This window comes from Antechinus flavipes, chromosome 4, assembly GCF_016432865.1.
Source record: "Antechinus flavipes isolate AdamAnt ecotype Samford, QLD, Australia chromosome 4, AdamAnt_v2, whole genome shotgun sequence".
Lineage (NCBI taxonomy): Eukaryota > Metazoa > Chordata > Mammalia > Dasyuromorphia > Dasyuridae > Antechinus > Antechinus flavipes.
This window is the reverse complement of record NC_067401.1, coordinates 140,409,276-140,427,705: the sequence shown is the minus strand read 5'-3', so window position 1 is coordinate 140,427,705 and position 18,430 is coordinate 140,409,276. Positions and strand designations below refer to the sequence as shown.

General features: G+C 39.1%; 1 protein-coding gene across 4 annotated transcripts in view; it reads left to right on the top strand.

Annotated features, from left to right (window-relative positions):
* GPATCH8 (G-patch domain containing 8) overlaps positions 1 to 14,924 on the top strand; it is a 105,405-nt gene extending 90,481 nt beyond the window's left edge. For all 4 annotated transcript variants that reach the window (XM_051994844.1, XM_051994847.1, XM_051994846.1 and 1 more), the window contains 2 exons: positions 8,081 to 8,211; positions 9,853 to 14,924. In XM_051994844.1, coding sequence (XP_051850804.1) covers positions 8,081 to 8,211; positions 9,853 to 13,720 — 3,999 coding nt within the window. In that variant the 3' untranslated portion in view covers positions 13,721 to 14,924. The remainder of the gene's footprint in view (positions 1 to 8,080; positions 8,212 to 9,852) is intronic.
* The last annotated feature ends 3,506 nt before the right edge of the window (positions 14,925 to 18,430 follow it).

The window sequence follows — 18,430 nt, the reverse complement described above, 5'->3', positions numbered from 1 at the left end:
TGCCTATATATTTGTCATAAATTTACTGTTGTCATCAATTATTTTCTGTAAACATCAATTTATAAAATGGCAAGAATGGCAAAGTACAGGTATTTTGGCCCTTATAATCCACTCCCCAAAAAGATTTTACAATGAAGAGTAAGTGTGAAGGAATTAAATGTGTCAAAATGTGGGTACACGATAATTTTATTTTAATAGTCTTAAGGCAGATAGCTGAAGATAGTAAGTTGAGTGCATCTCAGCTGTACAGGAGATAACATTCTTTATCTGGAGCTGCATGGTGTGGTAAGTGAATCAATAAATTCTTGCTGACTTTTCTAGGATTGGACTTCCCCCCCTCCCCCCCCCCCCCACCTCCCCACTTCCTCTTATTTTCATCACCTCCTTGGGATAACAGAAAAATAGATTTCTTGCTCTTCTCAGCCTCTTCTATTGCCAATTTCTCTTGAAAACCTGACCCTGCCTGAAGAATCTTTTGTGGGTTGATGAATGAACTAATTTAAGAGCAGAAGCTTCTCCCAAGCTCTGCATTCTCCTTTTAAGAGTTTGCCTTCAATTTCTTTAGGAAGTTTATTTATGGAATCTTGACTTCTTACCTTTGCTGTAAGGTCTGGCTGTTTGTTTGTTTGTTTGTTTTTTGGTTTGGTTTTTGCTTCTGTCAGATATTTTGGTTCAAATTAATATTAACCTACAATTAGCTAAATATATTGAAAAACCGATTATTCTACCAGACTTTCCTGTGTTAGAACTAATATTGGTTGATCTTTCAATGGTGTCTAGATATAATTTTGCTGGTTAATAAAGTCAAGTTAGCACATATCTTAATATTCCCATTATACTCACTACATTATTTCAGTATTTTGATTTGTTTCCTTGTATTGTGTCTATTTTATCTAATACCTCCTCTTGTTGTGGTGGAATTATGTATGAGAATACTTTGGAAGAACCTGCTACTTCCCAGAACAACTTGTTACATTTTTGAATATGTTAAGATTTTTCCTTAATCAAGCCTTACTCTGCTTCTGCAACTTTGCATTCATTACCCCTAGTTCTCACTTCTTTAATGAACAAAGCAAAGATAGTATTTCATATTATTTGAAGACAGCTGACATATCCCTTCTGTATACTAGGTGACCTGCACAGTGAATAGAGCTCCAGGCCTGGAGCTAGGAAGACTCTTCTTCCTGAGTTCAAATTTGTCCTTGGATACTTACTGTGTGACCCTGGGCAAGTCACTTAACCTCGTTTGTCTGTTTTCCTCATCTGTCAAATGAGCTGGAGAAGGAAATAACAAACCAATCCTGTATTTTTGTCAAGAAAACTCCAAAATGGGTTTAGGAGAGTTGGACATGATGTTGGAACGATAACAAATCATGTCTTTCTAAATTTTTCAGGCTCAGTATCCATAGTTCCCTCATCCATTCCTAATCTGGCATGATCTTAAGGCCTCTTCCTCATTGTCCTTTTTTAGATACTTTACCACTTTCTACACCCCCATTTTCACACCTGATCTTGGGTGCTTGGAGGCAAGAGTATAGAAAAGGGAGACCATTGCCAATAAGGAATCTATCACTATCCACTTTTCTTTCTTTATTGAATACTTTCACTCCCACGGAAGGAAACCTTGAATGACTGTTCCTTTCAAACCCTGTCCCCAACCCCAATCCCTTACTTAATAGACCTAGATGTTCACTTTGTTAAGTGAACTACTAATAACTATTATCCTGATAGAGTAAGACAGATAACCACCAGGCCTTTAACACTTGCCTTGCCACAGTGCTATCCAAACCTACAGGCAGTATCATTGGACTTCCATTCTTTTACATATGTCCTGAAAGTGAGCTTTTCTGTATTTGTCTTTTTCATTCACAATTAGATTATGAGCTTCTTAGAGCAGTGACTCTGTCACTGTTTTTTTTTATTCCCAATGTTTATAGCAGTACTTGGGGAGGGGGAGGAAAGAGGAAGGGTGTGTGTGTGTGTGAGTATGTGTGTGTGTGTTTGAGAGAGAAAGAGAGAGAGAGAGAGATTGATTTACATTTTAAGAAGGATAAGTGTTTAATAAATGTTTTTCCTCTCTCTCATTCATTGTTGGTTTCCTTCCTAAAATGTGGAGCCTGGATTAGATAGGGGAAAAAAAGTTGCTCTAGATATCAAGGAAAAGTATCACCTTCATAATTCTATGTACCTTTAAATTTAACTTATGATCACTTTATCACACTTTCACATTGTTCCTTATCTCACTGTTAATTTATATTGAGCTTGCAGTCTGTTTAAAAAATCTCCAAAAATTCTTATTGTCTAGCCATGTCTTCTTACCTATTACTTGTCAAGTTGACTTTTTAAACCCATGTGAAAGATTTTATATTTATTCTTACTCATTTTCATTTTATTTGATTTGACCAAGTGTGCTGGCCTGTCAAGATCATTTGAAATACCTATTAATATTAGTTAATATCCTCCACAGTTTTGTAGCATTTGAAAATTGAAAACTTTCTGTTTATTTATTCAGATCATTGATAAAAGTGTTAAATAACACAGAGCCAAACAGATAGATCCCAAGAGTTTTCCACCAGAGACCTCCTTCAAGTTCATATGGAACCATTAATGACTGTTCCTTAAATCTAATCAATAAGCCATTTCACTTCTATCAAATCAGGTCATCAGGTTCACCTCTGTCAGGTGTTTTACTAAAAACTATATAATCTATTCTCTTTCCTTATTGGAAAATCAAGATATCATTAACCCTTCTTTAAACCTGCAGTATCTTTCCCATTTTTTTATAATCTTTCAAAAATCTCTGACAGCGGCTCCACGATTACATTATCAGTTCTTTCAACATCTGTAGTTTACTGACCTTAGTAAATTCAATTTATCAAGAATAGTTGGGTTCTTGCTTTCTGTCTTTCCTACTCAGCTTGAAAAGTACTCTGAAAAATTCTTTTAAATACTAAGAGTATTTTCCTTGGCAAAGAATACTATCTTTTATACATGTCTTTAATCTTTCCCATGTGCTTTTTGTACCCATATTATTTTTAAGAAAGCCTTTCAAGAGTTTCCCATCTTTCCTGAGCTAACTTCTCCTGTATAACCTATTTATCCTTTCTCTGAGCGCATTGTGCATTTCTAAATTCTAGGGTGCATGAGAGACAGTGTATTAGTGGATAGAGTGCTGGACCTGGCATTAGACAGACCTGAATTCAGATTCCAACTTTGACCTGATTACAAGATTTTATCACCATTTTACCAAAGAAACTGACATTTGGGTTACTAAATAATTTTCTTGTGGCCATGAAAGTAATTGTAAAATCTATTTTAGGAGGATGTTGTAAGTCTCAATTCAATGAGAAATGTATTAAAGTCCACCATCATGTTTCCATTCTAAACTTGTGATCTATTTGGTTACCATCATGCTTCCATTCTAAATCTGTGATCTATTTGGTTTCCCGATCTAGTTTGTATTGCATATTCCCCAGTAGAATGTAAACCCTTCAGGTCATGAACTAATTTTTGTTCTTATACCTTCAGTGCTTGACATGTGATGAGCACTTAATAAATGTTGAATAAGAAGAATTGTTAGGAACCCTGGTTTCATTGTTTTTCCCATTTGAATATATATGCTTAAGCTCAGGAAGTCTTGGCTCAGGGAGGTAAAAATTCTTGTACCCTGAGTTATACATACTGTAAAAAAGAAATAATGAAAGCCAGGATTTCAATCAGTGTTGTTGGTTATCAAGCATTGTAGTAGGGGATGAGATCCCACATTTGTATACATATGGAGACCTTCTTGTGTTTATACAATATTTTCTTTCTGACTTTTATCTTAGATTCTGATTGATTTCTGACAATAGTCCAAAGAGCTTTAATCATGTTGATAAAACGTGACAGGTTATTGATAAAAGGAGAATTAAATCTAGTTGGATAAATTAATCTGGGTTCCTATAGCCATTTGATTGAAACTGAATTGGAACATTATCTTTTGTTTCAGAAGCTCCTTCCATTTGACACTGGATTTGTACATCTTCGAAATAAGTTGTTGACTTGGCAAAAATAAATAAATGAATGAATGAATAACCAGATGCTCCATATAATGTTCAAGGGAGAAATAATCTCTTGATTCAAAATGTGTTTTGGCCAATAATAATGTAGTATAGTTTAGTGCATTTTAGTAACAAGGTGCCTTAAAAAAAAAAAAAAAACTTTTTTTCTAAACAAGCAAATGTATAAATAACCTTAGGGAGCAGTTTTAGAAGGATATTAGAGTTTGAGGTAATGTTACTTTGGAGTCAACAAGCAGATAATATTTCTAGAGAGTAAATTATGTTTCAGCCAGTATTCTTAAGTTGAATTCTTATGAGTGATATAAAAATAAGTTACTTTTTCCTAGCAGATTGCGTAGATTGAAGCCACATCTGTTATTTTTGTCACCTCTCCCGTACGATTTATTTCTCTTTTCTGAGTAGATAAGTTGGCTGCTTTTCCTTTGACCTTCCCTAAGATTCAGTTCTACCATATAATTTGGACTTCAAGTAATAGGAAGAATGTAGAAATCACAGGAATGCATGTTTACAGTCTTAATTAAGAAGCAGTTCTGATTTGCTTTATGGAATGAAGCCATAAGCAGCCATTGAAAATCCCACTGACTGAATTCAGGTTTGTACCTTGATGGCAATAAAGCTCCTTTATTTTACCAATGATGGTATTTCTAGATGATGTTTGAAGTCCTACTTGTTGCCATTATACCCCTTCTGGTCCTGTAGTAGAAAGAATTGGGAATGCATATACTTTCCATTTGGTTAGTTTTATTTACAAATGAACCTTCCCCACTAACTAGAGAGAAAAGCTTTGAGAGAGAGAGAACTGAATGATACTTTTTTCATTATAGGACATTGTAATAGTTCCTTTGAGATACTGGGACAGGGTGGTAGGTATCATTTCACATCAGTCTTACCTGAAATGTAATAAAATACATTGACCTTTTGGGAAAAAAACATTAGGTCCTTAAAGTCTGATCTGAAACTAATGTTGATGTTTTGCAAATAATAGACTCTGTGAAAATAAAGGTGGATTCAGATGAATTTTTGAGTAGATTTGCATTTAAATCATTCTAGATAATAATATATATTTGCTTCTTAAAGACCCACAAAGATTATTCATCCACCCTCTCACTAATATTTTCTTGAGAATTTAATAGTCTGTGGTCCTGTTTCTCCTTTTTCCTATTGTCTTCAGAACATTCACATCTTGAAGTTATATTGAACTTCATGTTGAGGGGAAAAGGAAGGAAAACTCTAGGTATAGGTAAGTCTCAACATAGACTTTATTAGGATTAGAGTGAAACTGGCCTCTCCAATTTCACATATAAAGCCTCAGCTCTGATTTTAAAAATTGGAAATGTAGGCTATTACTTAAGCATTGTAGAATATGACAAACAGCTAATTTCTCAGAGAAGAATTGCAGCTTATATATTTGTTATTTTAAGCATCTATTTACAACTAAATTGAGAAGATTTCGATATAAAATCTTCAGAATTTTGTGTTGAAAGTTGTTAATCATCTGTAAAGAGAACTCTTAGGAGGCCAATACCGAATTAGGAACTACCTATACATAAAATCCAGAAAGTTGGTTAAATGAAGAAACTAAATTTCTCTGCTACTGTTTATTCTTTTCACAGTACTACTCATATTGACCTGAGTGATAGACTGTTTAGTCTGGTTTTTGAATTTTAAAAATGCATTTTTAAACTTCTAGTGCCAAATAAGGATTTTGCCTCCTAACAAGTTGATTGCCACCTCTTAAGGCTATACTTACATAGTACAAAATGTCAAGTTTGCTTCTTTAGTCTCTGATGCTCCTAGGCATGGCATTATCATATTTGTATCATAATATGTTTCTATCTTCTCTTCACCTGTTCTCTTTTTCTCCCCCTCCATCCCTTTCAGAACTGTTATTATAATCAGATTTCTCTTGACTACACACAATAGACGTGGTTCCAATGGACAGTCTGAACACATCTAGGAATGAAGAACTTAGAGAAATGAAACCCCCCAGAGGGTGTTAATTAGTAATATTTTACAGCTTCTTTCAGAAGCATCATATCTGAAGTCAGGAAATGTCTTCCCAAAGAGGAAAAATGTGAAAGATAGTAAAAGGAAGTGATTGGGTAGAGGAACAGTTTTCAGTTCTGTGTGATCACAAGGAAAATTCTAGATGGAAGAGAATAGTTCCCCTTTAAATCCATAGCTAGAGAATTAGTTGCATGTCTGGAGAAGAGAAAAAGTTAAAACTTAAGTTTGGGGGCTTGAAACAGACACATAAACATCCTGCTACTCCTACCCTGTCACTTTGTCTTAATACTCTTAAAGGGAGGAAATTATTATTTGTCTTTATTGAAAATAGTTGGTCACAATTTATAACAGTTACCTTAAAATGGAGTAAAAAGTTCAAAATCTTGGCAGCCAGCTGTGAAATTATTTGCCCATTTGTTGATGGCTTGAACTTCCTATAAACAAAAGTGATTTAAAAACAAAAACAAAAAAAAAACAAACCAAGGCTGACTACTTGAGGCAGCAATGTGCATTCTTAATTTTCTATTGAAAAAAGCACAGCTAGTCTCGTTACTCAGGGTGGGATTTTTAGTCAGTGTTTTGTATGTGTGCATGTGTTTGGGTGTGCATGTTGTTTAGGTGCTTGGTCTTACCCTCACCCCCACTGTATTAGAGATGATGGGTCCATCCTTCTGTGTTCACTATAATAGCTTACAGATTCACTGAGAGAGCCTGTGTAGTAATGCTTGCTTTTATTTTTTTCTCTTCCACTCTTGTTTTATTTTTTCCTTTTTTTTCTTTGTGATGTGACATTTTCAGCTGATGTATTGAAAGCAAATCCTTCTAATTTGGGAGCCCAGATCACAAGAGTGAGTTTTTCTACTAGTGTCTTTAGCTGTATCTTTTTTGTGTGTCTTTTCCACTCTTTCCCCCTTCCTTTCCAACTCAGTAACAATTCAATCACATTTCATCAATATTAGGTAAGAGAATTCCTCTGTCTGTCAAACTTCATCTTTTTCACAAAGCAATGTCCACTTTATATTGGGTCAAACTCCCTTTTCCAATGTTGTTGTAAGACTGATATGTTTGTTAATTTTTTGTTTTTCCTATTATCTAGCATAATGAAAATATCTGGGTTCTGTCCCTTTTGAATATTGATGATGATGTGTCATGGCACCATTTAAAAATAGTTTTGGAAAACTACATGATAATCTCCTGGAAATAAGCTTCCTCCATTCTAGCAAGTTGCTATATTCAAAATAATGTGACCATTGACAAACTTCTTTGACTTATCTCTGTCCCCCACACGCACTTCCCTGCCCCTGGAGCTTCCTCTCAGGGCCTTCTAAGAATGAAAAACTACACAAATTCCTGTCTGTTTTCAGCAGACTGACTGAGAGAAAGTGGTCAGGTTGTTAAGCTGTGTTCATGCTAGTACTGGGAAGACCTCTCCTGAGACTTCATTAATTAAATAAGCAGGAAAAGTCTGTTCAAACTAGAAAGATGGGGCAGCACTTTTTTTCTGATAAAATGAATTGTACTTTGTAGTCATGAGCTCTGTCTCAGAAACTTGTTCCCCATGTAATCTGTACATTGCTTTTCAAGATCTTATGCCTGGGTAATTTTCTGCACTAGCTAATCCCTTTCTGTTCTCTTTGGCTATGTTATTAAGACTTCTGTTATGCTCTGTTTGTCAAATATTTTTATACTCTAAAAGAGCAGACAATTAAACAGTCCCTTTACTTTCAATGTTCTGAGATTTGCTTGTTGCTTTTGAAATCAACATTTTATTATGCAATATTGTAAATAACTGCCCTGATTATGCAGATACATCAATGGCACTGCCAAATTTGATCAACTATTATTTACAATGACCTTCGGAAAGTATTGTAATGTGTTCTTGGGGACCAAGAGACTCTCAGCCTTAGCTCAATAACCATTGGTTGGGGGTGGAGTTTCTGGAATCCCAGCTTCTCATTTCCCAGACTTCTAATCCCCTCTACCTACTCTTTCCTTGCTTTCTGTCACCACAGAGATTGAAAGATCTCAAGCAGAGAGAGTTTGCTCGTAATGTCTCCTCAAGATCAAGGAAAGATGAGAAAAAGCAAGAGAAAGCTCTGCGACGACTGCATGAATTGGCAGAGCAGAGAAAGCAAGCTGAATGGTGAGTCCCTCTCTCAGAGAGCCTGGACTTAGTAATAGTTTTGATATCTAAACATTTTCTTGAACTTATTCTCTTCTGTTAAAAAAGGTGAGGAGATGTTAGATAGGATAGGAATAGAGGGGGATGACTAGGTCTGAGTCTATTCTTCCCCTCCTTCCTTCATGAGTGAGAAAAAACTGATTTTTTTTTTCATTTTATTAATGGAGAAACTGAGGGACAAAGTGAAGCTTTTTTTAAACATATATGCCATACTAAGTATGGGATTATTATAGAGGAAGAGGTTACTAAAGAAATAGAAAATGCGATTTCTGTTCTTGAAATGGACTTCTCCCGATTTAATCATTTAATATTGTGTCTATTTTGTAAATTTATTAGCTCAATGAGTATTTCTGATATACATTTTAGGTCCTGATGCTTAAAGGAGGAAAGGTCTTAGGAGGAATTTTGAAGAGAGTTTGTTTTATGAGATCTTGAAACAATATTGAGTTAAATTACCTTTAAATCATATCAAACCTTACTCACTTCTCTGGTGGTTCCTTATGAAACCACATACATTTATTTCTCCAGGGAGTATTGCTGGAGTTCTTACCCTAAATTCATTATAGTGAGCTGATTCCAACTTTGAGGTTATGTTTTTTGTTTTTGTTTTGTTTTTGCTTAGAAGCATTGTGCCAAGCCACCTTTGTAAAATCTTAATTGTTCTCCAGTTTTTTGGGTTTTTTTCCTAATGTAGTTTTGGAGCTTTCCATTTTCCCCAAAAGCTTCAGTCCTTTGTGGGCAATGTCTTAGCACTTGCAAATAGAACTTTAGAGCAAGTTTTGGAGCTAACATAGATATTGGAATACATGAATTCTTAAGACTTTTAAATAGCATGGGAATTTGAGTAACATGGAAAGGTCAGAGCAAAAAATAAATCTCCTTGTCATTTATATTATGTGCTTTAATAATTTGTAGTGAATGTCTCTGTACTCTACAGGCTTTTTGATATAAAAACTACAAAGAAGATAATGATTAGATGTTTTTTGGCAAGTGGCATGTTCCTCCGTGGTCATGCTTTTCAGCATTATTAATTAATACCAAGCAAATCTTAAAAGAGACCATCTTAATAGATTAGGTATAGTATGCAAGGAGGGCTGATAACATCTTTAGTCAGTAATACAGGTAAAACTCTTAAAGACTTTTTTGTTGTTAGAGGAGCAGGAAGAAGTAAGATGGGATTTCTTATTTTAAGAGTTCTAATATATTATTTCTACCACTACCTCTTTGAATGAAATGAAGACTAATTTTTGATAAAACTTGGAAAACCATTGACACCCTATTAAAGAATAAGATGATGTCCCATGGGAAAAGATCAGGAGCATAACATATGAAAATCTGTATTTTTGCACTGAGGGTCAGAGATGAAAACAAAATTAGTGGAATAAGATTTTCACAGCCTCTTTTGAGGAAATTCTTATTACAGTGAACTCAGGAGGAGATAATCTTCTATTACTTACATGGTGCTTTTTCTGCTAGTAGATGAACAAAGGCCAGTGAAGGGAAAAGATATTAAAGCCAAAGTAAAAGATAGTAAGTAGTTTGTGAAACTTGTGAAGTGTATCCTTAATAACTCACCTTTCCTTTTTCCAAATCATTGGGCAGTGCCCTTGGAAGTGGCCCTATGTTCAGACCAACCACAGTGGCTGTAGATGAAGAAGGAGAAGATGACAAGGATGAATCAACTGCCAGTAGTGGCATAGGAGCTTCTGCTGCTTCTGGCCTGAGCACTGAATTCACCACGGACAAAGGTGGCCCATTCACTTCAGTACAACCTAGTGGCACTGCTGGTCTGGGACAAGCTCCTGTTTTGGCCCCTCAGGCCATCAGCTTTGGCATCAAGAATAATTTGGGGACACCCTTGCAGAAATTGGGGGTCTCATTTTCTTTTGCCAAAAAAGCCCCTGTCAAACTCGAATCAATAGCATCTGTTTTCAAGGATCATGCTGAGGAAGGTAGCTCTGAAGATGGTACAAAAGCAGATGAGAAAGGCTCTGACCCAGGAGCGTTGCAGAAAGTGGGAGACTCTGATGGCAGCAGTAACCCTGAAGGGAAAAGGGAAGATGAAGATGCACATGAAAAAGATGGTGGGTCACTTGCCTCTACACTATCCAAGCTTAAAAAAATGAAACGAGAAGATGGTTCTGGAGCTGCAGAGCCTGAATATTACCACTACATCCCTCCAGCTCATTGCAAAGTGAAGCCCAACTTTCCTTTCCTTCTCTTCATGCGAGCCAGTGAACAAATGGAAACAGATCAGAACGCACACCCAAAGAGTACCTCTGAAAGCAAAAAAACCAGTTCTCCCAAGCTTAAGAGCTGCAATAAGCTAGCATTGAGCCAAGGAGCAGAAAAGATGATGATAGAAAACCCTGTGCAACAGAAAGAGCCAAATGTGATTGAGTCTACAGAGCTTAGAAGCAAGGCTGAAGCAAAAGAAGGCCAAGTAGATGCCAGTGACCATAGTGGAGAAAGTCCGCAGCTTGTAGAAAATCAAATCCTTGAATCTGTCCCTTTTAAAGAAGCTGCCCAGACTACTCCAGCAAGGAAAGAGGGCCCAGAGGGCCCTAAACACCCCACAGGCCCTTTCTTTCCAGTTTTGAGCAAAGATGAAAGCACTGCTCTCCAGTGGCCATCAGAACTGCTCATTTTCACCAAGACAGCACCCTCCATTTCATACAGCTGTAACCCTCTGTACTTTGATTTTAAATTGTCGAGAAATAAAGATGCCAGAACAAAAGGGATAGAAAAACCAAAGGATCTGGGAGGCCCCTCGAAGGAACATTTTCAGTGTTCTGATCCTGCAGATGCAAATAAGAACAAGGATGGAGGGAATACAGGCCATACTTCAGGGGAGAAAACAGATGCTATGCCCTCAGGGTCAGCGTGTAGTAGCCTTCATAGGCAGGAACCTGGGGAGAGCCGTGGGGAAGATGTGGAGGACAAAGGCAAGAGTCTCCCCAGCAGGAAAGAGCGAGCTGCCAAGTCTCGCCGACAGAAGAAGAAGAAAAAACACAAAAAGTCCAGCAAACATAAGCGAAAACACAAAGATGATCCAGAAGACAAAGGCTCTAAAACTGAGTCTGGGGAGAAGTCCAAAAAGCGCAAGAAGCGAAAACGGAAGAAAAATAAATCATCAGCCCCTGCAGACTCAGAAAGGGGACCTAAACCCGAGCCCCCAGGGAGTGGCAGCCCTGCTCCCCCCAGGAGACGCCGGCGAACACAGGAAGATTCCCAAAGGAGAGCACTTCCAGCTGATGAGGGAAATAGTGGCAAGAAGGAGGAGGGAGGAAGTGGCAGCAGTAGTGCCCAGGATCATGGTGGCAAAAAACACCGAGCCGACCCACCTCCATCTGCCTGCCAACGAAGAGTGAGCACTAAACGAAGAAGCAGCCAGCCTAGTAGTGGAGATGAGGAGAGTGATGCAGCTTCATCACGCCGGCAGCACCAGAAATCCCCATCCCAGGACAGTGAGGACGATGATGAAGACTCTGGCAGTGAACACTCCCGCAGCTGTTCTCGGTCCGGCCGGCATCATTCTTCCCGCCGCTCATCCCGGCGGTCCTATTCGAGCAGCTCAGATGCTTCGACAGACCAGAGCTGCTATAGCCGGCAACGTAGTTACTCAGATGACAGCTATAGCGACTACAGCGACCGGTCACGAAGGCATTCAAAGCGTTCTCATGACTCAGAGGATGACTCAGACTATGCCAGCTCAAAACATCGATCCAAGCGACACAAATACTCATCCTCAGAAGATGACTACAGTCTCAGTTGTAGCCAGTCACGTAGTCGGTCGCGGAGCCACACCAGAGAGCGATCGAGGTCAAGGAGCAGAGGTCGTAGCCGAAGTCGAAGCAGCAGTTGTAGTCGCAGCCGAAGCAAGCGGAGAAGCCGGAGCACTACAGCCCATAGCTGGCAAAGGAGCCGGAGCTATAGCCGGGACCGTAGCCGCAGTACCCGCAGCCCTTCCCAGAGGTCAGATTCCAGAAAGGGTTCCAGAGGGCATGAGAGCCCTGAGGAGAGACGATCGGGTCGCAGGGATTTCATCCGTTCTAAAATCTATCGATCCCAGTCCCCACACTATTACAGGTCAGGTCGAGCCGAGGGAGCTGGAAAGAAAGATGGTAGAGGGGATGACAGTAAAGGCTCTGATCCACCTTCACAGAATAGCACTGGCCCAACAAGGGTATCTGATGGTGATTGCAGCCCAGAGGATAAGAATTCAGTTACTGCTAAGCTATTATTAGAGAAGATTCAATCAAGGAAGATTGAAAGAAAACCAAGTGTAAGTGAAGAAGTTATCCCAAACAAGGTAGGGCTCAAATTGAAGGATCCTCCACAGGGTTACTTTGGGCCTAAGCTGCCACCTTCCCTTGGCAATAAGTCAGTTCTCCCATTGATAGGGAAGCTCCCAGCCACTCGCAAACCAAACACCAAAAAATGTGAAGAATCTGGCCTGGAGCGGGGTGATGAGCAAGAACAGTCAGAGACAGAGGAGGGTCCCCTGGGCATCATTGAGGCCTCATTTGGACACCAATGCTCTTCAGAGGACACAGCAAGGCCCACATCAGACCCACTTCCTGAAGAGCCAAACCCTGAAGAAAGCGCCCCTGAACACTCCACAGCTTCTTTGAACACCCCAGCACTCCCTAACTGCTATCCTGGGGATCCTGTCATGCCCCACAACTACCTCCCTGAGCCCAGTGATGGGGATACCCTGGAGCACTTGGATGGAGCCAGTCAGTCCATGCCCAGTGAATCCAGTGCTCTCCCTTTAGTCCCAGACATGGAGCACTTCCCCAGCTATGCACCTCCGAGTGGGGAACCCAGTGTTGAGTCCCCTGATGGGGCTGATGATGCCTCACTGGCTCCCCTGGAGAGTCAGCCCATCACTTTCACCCCAGAAGAGATGGAGAAGTATAGTAAACTCCAGCAGGCAGCCCAACAGCATATCCAACAGCAGCTTCTAGCCAAGCAAGTGAAGGCTTTCCCAGCTTCAGCAGCCCTGGCCCCTGCAACACCTGCCCTTCAGCCCATCCACATTCAGCAGCCTGCCACAGCCTCAGCCACTTCCATCACCACGGTGCAGCATGCCATCCTGCAACATCATGCTGCTGCCGCTGCTGCCGCCATTGGCATCCACCCTCATCCCCATCCCCAACCCCTTGCCCAGGTGCACCACATTCCCCAGCCCCACCTGACTCCCATCTCCTTATCTCACCTCACTCACTCAATTATTCCTGGCCACCCAGCTACCTTTCTTGCCAGCCATCCCATCCACATCATTCCTGCTTCTGCCATCCATCCAGGGCCTTTTACCTTTCACCCAGTCCCCCATGCAGCTCTCTATCCCACACTTCTAGCCCCACGCCCTGCTGCAGCAGCTGCCACTGCTCTCCACCTCCACCCACTACTGCACCCCATTTTCTCAGGTCAAGACCTGCAGCATCCACCTAGCCATGGTACATGAGTGGATGCAGAGGGGGAGGGATAAGTGGGGAGAGAAGGAGTGAGACGACACCTGAACTTCTTACTAAGAAGGGGGCTGAGCCATTGGAACCAGTAAGTGGAAGTTGGGGTGGGGAATTTTTTTTTTTTTTTGATAGCCAAAGAAATGACTCTTGGCTTGCAGGAATGGTTTGGGATATGAGGTTTGCATTGGGCTAATAATCAGGGAATTTTTCCTTTCTTTCTCATTTCCCACCTTCCCTCTTCTTCCTCCTTCCCCTATCCTCCTCTTGTATTTTCAACACAGAGAACATCTCCATATGTTGTCCCACTTCCTTTGCAGCAGCATCTCTCCACTGAAACTTTGTCAACCCCACTTCACATCCCCATTCCCTTCCTGGTCTTTGCACCTCTGCCCTATCTTATAAATTTACAACTAGCATTTCCTCCTTTCTATCCAATAGGTTGTCACTCGAGCACTTGTTATAAACCCAGCTGCTCCATTCCTTGTCAGCAGTGTTGTGGGCAAGCTGAATTTTCCCTAGTAGGCAGTGGTAGCATTTTATTGAAAAGCATTTCTGCCTTGGGTTGGGTTCCTTGGCAATTGATCCCATGGTGACCTGACATTGTCCCAGTTGTGAAGTGGAAAAGAGGTGGACCTGGACACCAAACTTTAGTTAGATCCACTCCTCACCTAAACAGAGAAAATCATTCCTCACCCTAAAAGAGGCATCTACATAGTCCAGAAAAGAAGATTCTATGATGAATTGGGTGTTGTGGAACATGGATATCCCTATATGCTTCCCCAGAGAGGAGCTTGAGTGTCTAAAGCGTATTCTTTTTTCTGTCATGTTGTTGTTTCCTTCTTAATTTATAGGAATTTTTTTTTAATGTAAAGAATTGCACTGAACTCTGTAAACGTAAATGCTGCTTTTTGTAGCTCATGGAAAAAAAAGAAAAAAGGTTCCATATTTGTAGTATACTGCAATAATATTTTTTACAGCCAACTCTAAGTGATCCTTGTTCTGGTGGCTTTGTGTAAATATGTTTGCTGTAGTTTAAGACACTTTTAAAGGTTGCAAAATGAGAACAAAATAAAATAAAAACAAATTTGTTTTCTGCTAGATGCAAAATGACTAAGCATGTATATTTTATCAAGCTCATGTATTTTTGAAGTTATGTACTATAAAATGTAAAAAAAAAAAAAAAGCAAAAGGGAAAAATCATTTAATGTTTTGTTTTTGTTTTTTTGCTGAGAAATGTTGAGTAATTATAGTAAAACATGCACTCAACACTGGGACTCCTAAGAGCTAATGGATGGCAGCCATGGGAGGTGTTGTAGGGAACATTCATCTGTGGGGGTACTACATGATATGCTTAAGTTGTCATGTTCCAGAGGGGCAGGCCTTTAAGGCACCAGATGTAGGGAAGTTGAAAAGCTAGGAATTTTATTATCTGGGTGAGATAATCCAGAGTAATTATTTCATTCAGCTTCTGTCATTATTAATGTATTGTTCCAATTCTACTCTCAAAACATTTCTTAGTACTTCAGACTTTCTGACCTTTTTATTTTTAATAGTGCCTTTTGGGTTCTAAACTGATAGAGAAAGCTTAGAGAAGAAAAATAGGCAAGGGCCAGTTTTTCTTCTCTTTTTGAGAGGCTTGCATATTTATTTTCATCTGATTGACTAAAGGAGTTACTAGTCCTACTCACATAGTAGGACTACACATCCTTTTTCTTTTAAAGTTACTGACCAGAAAAGTTTTTAACCTCAGCACCCCTTCCTCATCCCTCACTTAGGCTTTTGCCTTAACATAATACACTATCCTGAGTTGGTGCTGAGGCTTTAGCTCATCTCTTAACTTTTAATAATGTTGGTGGCTCTTTCCCAACCCAACCAACCTTCATGACTAGAATTGGTTGGTTGAACCAGGCAGGATGATCACCTAAAAGGGTGAGAAATTAGTAGTCTGGGGCTCTTAGGAGTGCCTCTTTTTTTCCATCCTCTTCACTACTACTCTTCTCCTACTCCTTACTCCCCACTCTCCTCATTCTTCTCCCCTCAGAAAAAGACAAAAAGCATTTTGAATGCAAGGAACGAGTTGTAAGCAAACCCAAAGCTTGGAGCCTTTACCCTCATCTATGCTCCTCATTAAATAACAAACATTGCTTTTAAAATTAATAGCACTGGAAAAATGAAATCATTTGTTTTAAGTGAAGGGACTTATTTTTTCTTTAAGTTGATGTAAATATTTAAATGGTATAAATGATACAGTATTAACATTTTGATGCTGCTCACCATTAGCTTGTAGATGGAGCCCATGGATTTTAGCAGCCTTGCTGCTTTTGTGGGGGCAGTTTTTTTTAAAACTCACAGAATAGTAATTTAAAATGGGGGGGGAAGCTATTCTACTTACAAGCATAACAGACTGTATTTAACTTTATCACATAAGGTAGATATATATATAGATATAGATAGATAGGTATATATATATATATATATGCTGTAAAATGAGGGGAGAGAAAACTTTCTAATAAACCAGTGATTTATGGAAACAGCATATTCTGTCATGATTCAGCCCTTTTCACTTAGGATGGGCAAAATGGGTTTGTGGGTCAGGTATGGCATCTTTGTGCTTAAGGCTGTCAAAGTGTTGAGTCAATTGAAAACATTTTGGTTGGATTTGAATCATACCTGTTGAACCTGATCAGAACCTTGATAGAAAAGGATGGGGACAACCTTCATAGAGAAGGATGGGAACAACTGAAGCGCCTTTTCCTTGGTGGTCATGAGTGCAGAGCACTGTACTTCTTTTGGTGGGTAACTCAAAAAAGTGATTTCCTGTTGATTTAAAAATTTGGTCTCAGAATAGTAAAGTTTTTTTTTTTTTTTAAGGTTCCATAATACTTGTCCTTCACAATGAATTCTCTGTTCCAGCATCAATTTTTCTTTTGAAATTTTCTTGTAAAGCATTCCAAAGAAGCAGAACTATTGATGAGCAAAAATACATGTTCTTTACAATGAATTCTCTATTCCAGGCATCAGTTTTTCTTTTGAAATGTTCTTCTGAAGCATTCCAAAGAAGCAGAACTATTGATGAGCAGAAATACATCAGTGAGAACAAGCCCTAATTGATGCTAAGCAGAAAAAAGACCAATGATAAATCTGATTTTTATGTTATCTCGTTTATGGCTTCTTCTGGTTTTTCCACCTGATAGGGCAGTTTCCCTCTTTTCCCTCATTTTATGTTGGATTGTTTGACAAGAGAACAAAAAATGTTTTTGTTTTTTACTTGCACATCTGTTCTACATTTAACAAGAAGGGAACTTCCCAATTGCGTTATTGAGAATGCTGTATGGAATTTGGCATTAGTGTGCCTAGTTGATAAGCTTTGAGTAGCAGAGATCTGCTATATGTGTATTGTGGTCAGGGGGTGGGGGAGAGGGAAGGATGGTACAGGAAAAAAAGATAAAGAGTATGAATTGCTGAGGTACCACTAGCTGTGCTTCTATTAAGAAGTAAGCTTGATGAGTTAACCTTTGTGGCCCCCTATATTCAAAATGGCATACTGAGTGGTAAAGTAAGTGATACCAATCTTATTCTTGGGATATCACAATCTCAAAAAAAAAAAAAAAAACCCAAAACCTAGAATTCCTCTTTGTGTCAATCAATGGTAGCACCATTGTTCGAGTCACAGTCATACCTTCGAGTTATCATTTGACTCTCCTAGTCTCTAATCAAGTACCCTCAATTTTCCCTTCCAGATGGTTTATACTAGCCCTTTATTCCCCCATCAGTCACTTGAATCCTTTCATGCCTGGATTACTGCAATAGCATTATAGCTGGCCTCACTCCCATTATTTGCTCCCTCCAAACCATGGATGGTACTGTCATATTAATCTTCCATTTTAATCAGATTGTCCTCCAGGATTGTGTTTTCCCAATGCTCTCAAGATAAAGTTCAAACTTCCATATCTGTTTTTCAGTATCTTTCATAATCTGGCTTATCTAAGTGTACATTTCAGCAGAATTATTTTTCTCTTCACTAACACATTGCTGTATTTATTTCCTCCACTTCTTGTTCTTCCTCTCCACTGTTACATGCAATGCCCTTCCTCATTCTCTACCTAGCCAAATCTTAGAATTGGTAGGAATGTAGTTCCATTTATTTCAGTCCCTTACAAAACCCATGAAAACTAATCCTACTGTTTCCCTGAAACATTTCCATTAAAGGAATATTCACTACCAAGGGGACCTGTTCCATTGTTGAATTTGCTCTAATCATTAAGTTGTCCCTTAAACCAAGTCCAAAAAAATCATATAGACTTAAAATTTATTGACCCTAGTTCTCTTGTTCGGATTCAGCCAGAATGTCTTTCTACATTCAATTCCACAACCATTAGGCAGGAAAAGCCACCTCCACTGATGGACACTTGTTTTCCTTTCCCATTCCTGTCTAGACTACTTAACTGATCACCAATCAATTCCAACCAGCTGGAAGCAGCCACCAACCTTTCTTCTTAACCCTACAGCTGTATTCTAAGATCCTCCAAACTTTATCATATGCTCTGTCTCTGTGCCCTGCCTACCCCTTTTACAGTAAAGGACCCTAATCCTTGACATCTGCCTTCCTGACCTCTTAGGACTTTAAGGCCATTTCAAATTCCCTTCAGCTAAACTTTGTTTTATATACTTTTCCAATTAGAATGTGTGCTCCTTAAAAGCAGGGA